Source organism: Chiloscyllium plagiosum, chromosome 5 (genome assembly GCF_004010195.1).
Source record: "Chiloscyllium plagiosum isolate BGI_BamShark_2017 chromosome 5, ASM401019v2, whole genome shotgun sequence".
NCBI lineage: Eukaryota > Metazoa > Chordata > Chondrichthyes > Orectolobiformes > Hemiscylliidae > Chiloscyllium > Chiloscyllium plagiosum.
Genome location: NC_057714.1, coordinates 27545038 through 27556304, shown reverse-complemented (window position 1 = coordinate 27556304; position 11267 = coordinate 27545038). Strand labels below are relative to the sequence as shown.

General features: G+C 39.2%; 1 protein-coding gene across 1 annotated transcript in view; it reads left to right on the top strand.

Moving 5' to 3' along the window:
- Nucleotides 1–11267, top strand: part of polr1f (RNA polymerase I subunit F) — a 15157-nt gene that overhangs the window by 896 nt on the left and 2994 nt on the right. Inside the window, exons 2-3 of the mRNA XM_043689775.1 lie at nt 7825–7966; nt 9495–9697. Coding sequence (XP_043545710.1) covers nt 7825–7966; nt 9495–9697 — 345 coding nt within the window. The remainder of the gene's footprint in view (nt 1–7824; nt 7967–9494; nt 9698–11267) is intronic.

Sequence of the window (11267 nt, the reverse complement as noted above, 5' to 3'; positions counted from 1 at the left end):
AGACTTGTAGGAGAGTCAGAAGCCAGGAGACAGAGTGGGGAAATACAGGTCAAGGTGGGGTTAGTTTTTAAGAGGAGATTGTCAGACGGGGTGAGTTGGAATTGGGATGAGCAAAACCTGAGAGGTTTGGGAAGTTTAGAGTTGAATGTGAGTTGAGAGGAGAGGGGCAAAGAGGTGAGGTTATGGTTAAGTTGTGAGTTAGATTTGGTAGTGATAAGAGTATTTGGATATTCTGCTTAGGTTGTTTGCTGTTTTGGAGTGCTGATCCATGGAATTCTTTACTACAAAGGGCAAGTTGAATTTGGAATTTGTTTGTAAAGATGATGGGAATGCTGAATTGATTCTGTACGTTAAATCCTTGGACTAATGTGTGGAATTTAAACTTTGTTTTTAAAGAAAAGCTAAGTTTCTAATTGACTCTTACTAACCTTGAATTTGACATCCATTTTTGGATGAGACCCCAAGAAATAGAAGAAAAAGACCATAAAACCAGTCAAGCCTGCTCCACTAATTACCACAATCATTGCTGATCCAAAGCTTCAATCACAACTTCAACTCTATCGTTTGATTATAGAATCTTTTCAGTGCAGAATGAGGCCATTTGGCCAATTGAATCTGCACTGATCATCTGAAGAGCAGTCCACCCAGACACAGCCACACCCTATCCCCATAACTCTGTATTTTCCTTGACTAATCCACCTAATCTGCGCGTTCCTGGGCACTTTGTGGCAATTTAGCATGGCCTATCCACCTAAACTGCACATAAAGTCATAGAGATGAACGGAAACAGACCCTTGAGTCCAACTTGTCCATGCCAACCAGATATCCTAAATTAATCTAATCCTACTTGCCTGCACTTGGCCCATTGGTCTCCCTCCTATAGGAAGGATATTGTGAAACTTGAAAGGATTCTGGAAAGATTTACAAGGATGTTGCCAGGGTTGGAGGATTTGATCTAAAGGGAGAGGCTGAATAAGCTGGTGCTCTTTTCTCTGGAACGTCGGAGGCTGAGGGTGAACTTATAGACGTTTATAAAATCATGAGGGACATGTTAGGGTAAGTCGACAAGCTCTTTTCCCTGAGTTGGGGGGAGACCAGCATTAGAGGGCATAGGTTTAGGGTAAGAGGGGAAAAATTTAAAAGGGTCCTAAACGGCAATGTTTTCACACACAGGATGGTTCGTGTATGGAATCAGCTGACAGATAAAGTGATGGGGGCTGGTACAATTACAACATTTAAAAGGCATCTGGATGGCTATATTTGGACTGAGGGGGGAAACTGGAACACCCCTATGGAAACCCATGCAGACCAGGGGAGAATGTGCAAACTTCACACAGTCATCCAAGGCCAGAATTGAACCTGGGTGAGGCAGTAGTGCTAACCTCTGAGCCACTGTGCTGTGATTCTGAGAGACCAGAATCCCATTGGGCCATTGAGTATATTCAATTCCAAATATAGAGGAACCTCGATTATCCGGCATTCAATTATCTGAATTTCGGATTATTCAAACAAGATTGCAAGGTCCCGATGCTTAGCTAATTATGTTGTCCAGCATTCGCTTATCTGACATTTGATTATCTGAACAAAATATTCCCTGCCCGTGTCCTTTGGATAATCGAGCTTCCTCTGTCGTCTGATTTCTGGTTGGCTCCGTGATATATTGTCACAAAAGTCACATATCCTGAATATTTAGTTCCCGACTTCGATCTCTTTGTAATCATGCAGCCATAAAGGCTACAAGTTCATATCCATTAACCTCTGTTTGTGCTGTTAACTATTTGTCCTGACTGTTTTAACGTGTAAACCAGTTAGCCCTTTGAACCATTTCTGTCAGTGAAATTGTGGCTGATCCTCTATTTCGCTGCCTTTCTGTGCTATCACTGTACGTGTTTTTAATTTGTAGACATTTTATCAATCCCAGCCTTGAGTATAATGAATGACTGAGCCTCCACAGCTGCCAGCTTCTATAAGCTATTCTCCTTGCAATAAAGCCCTTGCAAAATAGTAATTGCCTTCTCAGTTGCTTGTTATACCTATATACTAGCTTGATCTATGTGCATGAACCCACAAAGGACCTTGTGTCACAGCATTCTGCTGTTGTGCTCCATTTAAGTAATGTTTTTGTCTCAACCAAGGGCAATGAAGGTGAAACCTTTTTTGTTAAATTTTAAAAAATGAATAATATTGCTGAATTTGTGAAATAGATGAGGCTGATCATGTATTTCAGAGAAGTATCAAAAGAAAAACCTGTATTGAATAGTCTTTCCAGTTAACCGACAAAGTTGTTGGAGACAAGCTGTTTTGTCCAGCCATTTGTGGACAAAAAACATCAAGGTCCATTATTCTGATACATTTCCAGCTATTGCAGCACCTTGCAGTAGAAACTATGATAGGTGATAATGTTCCATTATTAACTTTTACGGCTTTCCCGTGTGTGCACAGCATGGGTCCCCAGTGTCTGAAATGCCTGATCCTTGTCACACAGCTGAAATCTGAACTGGTTAAAGTGCTTAAATGTATTAACCTGGGAATCTAAGTCAGTTACTTGTTGACCTCGAAAGGAGAGCAGGACATGCAAGCTGAGTTGGCAGCCTACTTTGGATAGTCCACATCTGTATCTAGGTTGTTAGCTGGAAAAAAGTCTAATTTTTGTCTACAAGATGGGAGGATGCTAACTGTGCAGGTGGGAGGATGTCTTTGGTGACAAAAGCTGTGTTCAATCTGTCACTTGCCCACTATGAGACACTGAACTGCTCAATAGCCAGCACTCCTCTGCTGGCTTCTCTGTCCCAGGCTTCCCTGGTTGTGTAAACATTCAGCCTCAGCAGGACCATCTCTGCAAGATGAATCAGTGACTTTATTGCAAATGGGACCTAAGAACGTCACCATGCACATGCAGATTCATTCAAGCTTAAATATCTGTCATTGATTTTTGATGTCACCTTGCCTAACTAGGCAGATGGATGTATTCAGTGCCCTCATCTTATTACATGGATTGAATCCAGCTGGCTGATGAACTGCATCAATGATGATGGGAATCTTCGGAAGAAGCTGAAATGAATCATCTACTTGGCACATCGACTAAAGATGCTTGTGGATGGTTCATCCTTGTCATGTATACTCTAAAGACTCATGTCCTCATTCTGGGGATCATAGGTAGTGTTTTGAAGGTGGCAGAACTTATTGACAATAATATGTGATCTTGGACTTCATAAATAGAAGCATTTAGCATAAAACACGGAAATGATGCTGAACCTATACTAAAGCGTGGTGACCAGAAGTTATGTTTTATAAAACTGTGAAGATCCTTGAGTGTTGAGTTAGATTTATCAGAATAGCTCGTGGGGTGAGAGATTTTAGTTCCAAGATTAGCTCGGAGAAACTGAGATTGTTCTGCTTGGTGTAAAGGCAGTTGAGAGGAATTTTGTAAGAAGTACACAATATTATGACAGGTACAGATACAATGGACAAGAGGTTTGCATCAGCTGATGATATAAATGCCAAGATAGATGGATTTATGGACAGGAGTTGCAGAGGAATGTGAGCGTGTTTTTGCATAGTGACACCGATCTGGAATTTGCTGCCTGGCTATTCGAGGGCTCAACTTGTAGGGGTCACTATGCAAAATAGGAGAATGCCATTGGATTGCTCAAAAGAAACCTGGTATGCTCTTCATGGTCTCTTCCTGTGTCATAATTACCAAATGTCTTCTGAAATTTCAAATAAATAAGGTTCATTTTAAGAGACTATTACAGATTCCCGTGGAAATGAAGGCAAATTATTGACTTAATTAAAAACCTGGCTGACCAGTTGAGGGCATAGCACTAATGGTCAGGTATTCCAGCTACTCCTGGCTATCTTTATGTTTGTGTCAGTTATGCCATTCACTATAGTAATGCTATTTAAAATTAAAAAAGGTGGGTTGGATACCTCCCAGCCAATTAGCATTTTGGTGCTTGTGTGGCTTATCAGCTTAAACCTGTGGAATTCAGGTTTAACTCCATATGGGCATAGACACATTATCTGAAGAATGCAAATGAAACAGAACTTTGTGCATTCATCGGGGATCATCCTTTCTGCTAAGCATAATATACAGGAAAGGTAATACAAGAACGTGAAGCAGCTAAAGAGGTTAGACTACTGCTTAGCCTTGGGCTTAACTTGACTTTCAGCATCCACAATTTCCTTCCTTTGTGCTAGATCAGATTTCAACAAATGGACTGTTTTCTCCAATTCCTTAAATTTTACTTGATGTCATGTGTGGTCGAAGGCTGGCCTGATGTGAAAGACATTGCTCCCATCTGAAATCTGCTGTTTTAACCATGTTTGGATCAAGGCTGAATTGATTTGAAGAGCATAATGATCCAGGTGGAAACCAAATTGGTTAGATTATTTGTGAGTGTGTACATTGACAGCACAGTCAATGTTAGCTTCCATCATATGACTGAGAGTTTTATAGACTGCTAATTGGCTGGAAGGTGCACCACCATCTTGGATAGGTGCCAGTGTGCTCGGTGTACTGGAACAGTGTGGCTTAATATACTGCATGTGGAGTACAACTCTTCAGTACTGCAGCCAAAATGATGTTGGGACCTATAGCCTTTGATGTATTCAGTGCCCTCATCTTATTACATGGATTGAATCCAGCTGGCTGATGAACTGCATCAATGATGATGGGAATCTTTGGAAGAAGCTGAAATGAATCATCTACTTGGCACATCAACTAAAGATGCTTGTGGATGGTTCATCCTTGTCATGTATACTCTAAAGACTCATGTCCTCTTTCTAGGGCTCATAGGTAGTGTTTTGAGGGTGGCAGAACTTATTGACAATAATATGGGATCTTGGATTTCATAAATAGAAGCATTTAGCATAAAGCACGGAAATGATGTTGAACCTATATTAAAGCATGGTGACCAGAAGTTGTATGTTTTATAAAACTGTGAAGATCCTTGAGTGTTGAGTTAGATTTATCAGAATAGTTTGTGGGGTGAGAGATTTTCGTTCCAAGATTAGCTCGGAGAAACTGAGATTGTTCTGCTTGGTGTAAAGGCAGTTGAGAGGAATTTTGTAAGAAGTGCACAATATTATGACATGTACAGATACAGTGGACAAGAAGCTTGCATCAGCTGATGATATAAATGCCAAGATAGATAGATTTATGGACAGGAGTTGCAGAGGAATGTGAGTGTGTTTTTGCATAGTGACACCGATCTGGAATTTGCTGCCTGGCTATTCGAGGGCTCAACTTGTAGGGGTCACTATGCAAAATAGGAGAATGCCATTGGATTGCTCAAAAGAAACCTGGTATGCTCTTCATGATCTCTTCCTGTGTCATAATTACCAAATGTCTTCTGAAATTTCAAATAAATAAGGTTCATTTTAAGAGACTGTTACAGATTCCCATGGAAATGAAGGCAAATTATTGACTTAATTAAAAACCTGGCTGACCAGTTGAGGGCATAGCACTAATGGTCAGGTATTCCAGCTGCTCTAATGGGCAATATGTGGCTACTGGAAATGTGTTGCTGGAAAAGCGCAGCAGGTCAGGCAGCATCCAGGGAACAGGAGAATCGACGTTTCGGGCATAAGCCCTTCAGGAATGAGGAAAGTTTGTCCAGCAGGCTAAGATAAAAGGTAGAGAGGAGGGACTTGGGGGAGGGGCGTCGGAAATGTGATAGGTGGAAAGAGGTCAAGGTGAGGGTGATAGGTCAGACTGGAGTGGGGGCGGAGAGGTCGGGAAGAAGATCTCAGGTTAGGAAGGCGGTGCTGAATTTGATGGATTTGACTGAGACAGGGTGGGGGGAGGGGAAATGAGGAAACTGGTGAAATCCGAGTTCATCCCTTGTGGTTGGAGGGTTCCTAGCCGGAAGATGAGGCGTTCTTCCTCCAACCGTCGTTTTGTTGTGGTCTGACGATGGAGGAGTCCAAAGACCTGCATATCCTTGGTGGAGTGGGAGGGGGAATTGAAATGGTGAGCTACAGGGTGATTGGGTTGGTTGGTCCGGGTGTCCCAGAGGTGTTCTCTGAAACGCTCCGCAAGTAGCAAATATGTGGCTACTGTTGTTTAAGGATCTGTGTGGGGTTTCTGCTTAACTTAGATAATTGGATGGGAAAGCTACCGTGAAATTTGCTGACAACACAAAATATTGCAAGCAGTGTTGATGGAAGTGTAAGATTGCCAAAAAATATTGATCGATTCAGTTGATAGGCAAAACTAGTAAATGGATTTTATTGTGGATAATCAACTTTGGATTCATAAATAACCAAACAAGGCAAGTTCTAAGTTATGAAAAACTCTCAACAGTGAGATTCAAAAGAGGCTTCGTGGGAGATGGGAGGTCCATGTCACTTTTGTTCAAATAGCTGCAGCTTAAGTTCTGAATTGTAATGTTGTGTTCAAGGCATATTTCAGAGACTCGAACTTAATTTAGCTGTCTCTGTAGCAGAGTACAGAGGGAGGTACAGATATTTGGATAGGCTTTTGAAGAAACTAACTGGTCATTTGTTTCCCACATGATTGTGGGACCTTCTGCACAGATTGCCTGCAATAGCACCAATTCAAAAACACTTCATAAATGAAGGCCTCTAGAACATCATTGGATCATTGAAGGCACTGTCACTCTTTCTTCCAATGGTTTTGGAACTCGCTGTTGATTTTCCAGTTTGAAAATTTTGTTTAAAAAATCATGTATTGATTCTCTTCAGTGTAGACATCACACGCATATCTGCAGCTGGGAACAAAAAAACCCAAAGAGCTACAAGATTGCTCTTATGATCTGTGCTGCATATGTTATAATTAGATATAAAAGTAATTAAAAGGCAGTCATTTTATCTTGGATCCAGATAATTATTCATGATCACGAGTTTCAGTTTTGTGGTTTTTGATCTCATCTGGAATCCTTAATGAAATGATTGCCTGTAAGGAAACCCATGATTCCGTTCTTCACTCTATAATTCACATCAACTTTTAATTAGATGTGGCTTCATGAATAAAGACACAACTTGGTTTAATATTAAACTGTACCAAACACAAGATCCAGGTGTGATTCCCAGTCTCTTGAATAAATTGCTTTCATCAGAAAACAGGATGTTGTTACAGTTGGTCCCGTGCTCCTAATCATGCAAGGGAAAGAAATAACATTACTGCAGAAGACTGGTATGCATGTTACAGGCTAACCAGTTATGCTGTTCACAGTCAAATGGTCTGGCTGCTCTGTGTCTCACCTCATGATGAGTGGTCACTTGAGTGAAATAACATAGACCTGCTGGTGCCTGAGAGTGCCTACTTTGCTCTTGGGAGTATGAAGAGAAAACAAAATCTTCTCGCTGGAGATCTCTCCTTTGAATCAGATGCAATATCTTGACCAGTAGGTACTTCCATGTATCCCATCCTTTTTCCTGAGGATGTTTTTAATGATCTGGCCAAAACAGGTGCAACTGTTTCACTTGGAAAAACTGAGAGAAAGCATCAGTTTGATGTGGGAACTGTATAATTTGTGGAATCCACTTAGCTAGCTTGCTCAGCATGTAATTCCGGTCTCGGCAAAACATTTTGTGATCATTGAAAGTAGATAATCTAAACTTTAAAATGTATCATGTATGCTGCATCTTCACTGATCCTTTTTGTACCATTTTAACAGTGATTCTATTACAATACATTCAGGTGGGGTTTACCTTTAGGTAAAATGCCTGTTTTATATTCCGTTTGGAATTTTACATCTTTTTAAAAAAGATGTTTTAGTAATAATTATTCTGCATTTATGTTCTTATCTTAAAAAAAAAAGTTAGAAGAATTGTGTAACCTCTTGATATATTTATTAGTCTGCAGGGTGTCCCAATTGCTTTCGATAAAGTCAGATTAATTGGTGAATTGGGTGACATCTATGATGACCAAGGATATATCCATCTCAATATTGAAGCAGACTTTGTTATCTTCAGGCCTAAAATTGGACAGAAGCTGATGGTAAGTTTAACTGGAAGGTAAATGTGAAAAAGGAACAATTTTCAGGCAATAAAAAAGCAGAAAGTCAGTAAAGTAGTGTGGATATAAGGGGTTTTAAGAAAAATGTAATTTAAATTTAGGAGTTAATTTTGGGGGAAAAGAAATGAAACTTAAGGAGCAAGGGAAAGATTGGCATGCAAGTAGGTTTTAAGAATAAACTGCCTTCAAAATTCTTTAATACTAAAGAAATGGGCAAACAACTGTTAAACTGCCATCAGATACTTGTTGTGAGAATACAAGTTTGAGAAAGAAATGGGTAGGGTTGTAGATGTTTGGGATGCTTGAGCACAGTTTTAGTTCTGTAGTGAGTAGCAGAATGAGACCTATTGAGATCAGCTATTGAGAGAATAAAATCCCAAACTTTTCTGCTTAAAGGCCTGCAGTTTTAAGATGGAACAACTGTTTCAAAGTCTTATCACTCAAATTATTTGTCTCCATCAGAGGATGAAGTCAGTTGATAAGAATACGTAACCATGCAGCTAATACAATAAAATCAAGGACTGAGTTTGACAAATGTTTTTTTTCTGTATTTGATTAAGCATATTTTATAATATTTTGTGAATTGCAGTTTGGTAGGTCAGTATATTATTGTAGTGCTCCAAGATGCTGGAGCAAAAATAGCACCTGAATTTTGATTCAAAATTAATTTAATAGGTACTGTGATCCTAAAAGGAGGCAAAATTTGAGGCAAGTGCTGTGTTAATCTCACTTTCTTCTTAGAGTGACTGATTTGAAAGCACAGTTAAAAATATGTAAACTTTCGGCTGCCTTCACTTCTAATTTTGGAACATTGCTGGAAACTGTTTCCAAGGAGGTGAACAAAAGTCACTCAAAATTAAAATTGTATAAAGGAGAATTAGTTTTTTTGGAAAAGTTGGGCAACTATATGTGCGTTTTTATTTATGGCTTGCTCATTTTTCAGAATGTTAAATGGTATAGCTTTTGAGAGAATACTGTAAGAATTTTATAAGCTTGGAATAGTTACAAAAAATGGGATGAGTGTTTTAGCTTTAGAAGGATTTGACAGGGGCAGTTACAGAGATGTAGTATTGCATTGGTGAATGCATGGGATCAGAAACTTAGCCAAAGGTGAATTCTTCATTCTCTCCATTCTTTAATTGGAGAAAATTGGCTCTCAACCATGGCTAGATCATGACATGTTGTTCAGTTTGTAAATATAGGTGTGTTTGTCTTAAAATGATAAAACAGAATGAGTTGTTGTGTATCATATATAGCCTTTCGTTTTTCTCAGGAATGACCACCTGGACCCAGTAATCTAGCCTATAGGCTTTCACAAACTTTGTCAAACTGTTGATGGTGCAGTGAGTGACTGTGTCTCTTTGAACAATAAATCAAAAGCATTTAACTGTTACTTAGAATGTGGGGCTTATAGTATATGTTCATATTTATCTATTTTAAAGTAATTACAGTTTTTGTCACTTCAATTTTAAATGCATGGCTAATAACTTTGTGTGTCAAACTTTTTCAGGGTATCGTAAATAAAGTTGCTCCAAGTCATCTTGGCTGTCTGGTACATGGGTGTTTTAATGCTTCAATACCCAAACCACACAAGGCAAATGGAACTTGGCCAGGTTTTGCAGTAACAGTGGGTGATAGCTTGAAATTTGAAGTTCTGCAGCTGGATGCTGATGTCGCTGGTGTACTGTGCATTCGAGGACAGTTGCATTTAAGGTACCGGTACTTATCACGAGATAAAAGTGTTACACATTTATGACTTTTGAATAGGGGTAGTTAATGATGTGGAGACTGGTACAATTTTAAACTGAGTTTTCAACTGCGCAGATTAGAGTTTGCATCTGGGAGTTATTATTTGGATCACTTGTTGGACTGTGATTCCTTTTGAGTGAAACTGGGAGAATGTCTCCTTTTTGCCATAGTTAATGACCTGATAACATCATTTCCACTTTTCAAAGTTTCAGTTTTCTGGAATTGCATTAGGTCATTAAGAAAAGAGAATGGACGTGTTTTTTGTTTTCTGCTGTGGAATTTTACTTTTTCCAGACAACTGCAATAATTTTATTATTAAGCTATTAAGAGTGATTATAATTTATCTACACAAAAAAAATATTTATCGTGTGATACTTCAAACATTACAAAGTACATTCACATCTTGCAGCTGCCATTGAATGTTTTCAGTGTTGTATTAACTCTGAGGCATTTAAAAGATTGTACAGATCAAGATAGCTGAATTTAAAAGCCTTCGTCACTTTCCTAATGAGAAGCAAAATACCATTAGTACTGAAAATCTGAAATAACAGAAGTACTGTGGTTAGGCAGAACCTGTAGAGGAAAAAAACAAAGGTGACATTTCAGGTTGAGGAGGAAGAGAGGAAGCAAAAGGGTTAAGTGTTGCTTTTCCTGTGCTTCCGTAGGAAGGAAGGTGTAGCAAGGAGATGTTGGGTGTGACTGGGGAGTGGACCAGGGTCACAGAGGGAATGGACCCTTCAAACTATTGAAGCAGAAGGGATGGGAAGTGGGAAATCCCATTGGAGGTAGTGGAAATGGAGTTTGTGTGTGCCGGGGGTGGGGGTGCAAAGAATTGAAAACAGAAGTAAATATACTTGATTTAATACTAATAAACGTTCCATGAACCAAAGTGCAAGTCATTTTCTCAGTGGAGTAATAAAAAACTTAGTTTACTGTATATTGTTAGTCCAAGTACAATGCGGAAGCGGGAGGAATAATATAAGAGGCATGGTGAAAGAAAATGTAGTCAAGGTGGCTGTGGGAGTCATTGGGCTTAGTGGATTGCTATACTAGTCAATTGTTTATCTCTAGAAATGGAAGCAAGTGGAGGAGGGATACAGAAGAGTATTGAAATTTAAATTTTAATTGAAATTTACGTCTCACGTTCACCTCTGTCTCCTACACTATTCCAATGAAAGAAGATGAAGTACATCACATCATCCTTTTATTCGGCACTTTGTAACCATCTGGCTGAACACTAAGTCCAACAATTTCAAATCATAACCTTCCCCTTCATTTGTTTTCAGAGACATTTGTTAGCAATGATTCTACTACTTCCACACACAGCAACTTGAGATCTATCTTTGATTTATTTTCAATTACTATTTCTTTATTTCCACATTTCTTATTATTGTCTTCTCCTCCTTTGCACTATCATCCTCACCTTACTTTTTATCCCCTTCCCCACTTTCCTAATCCCTCCAATTCCTAATCTGAGTATGTTGATCATTTTCGGTTTGCCATTAAGGATTTGTATATGTAACTGCTCTTTAAA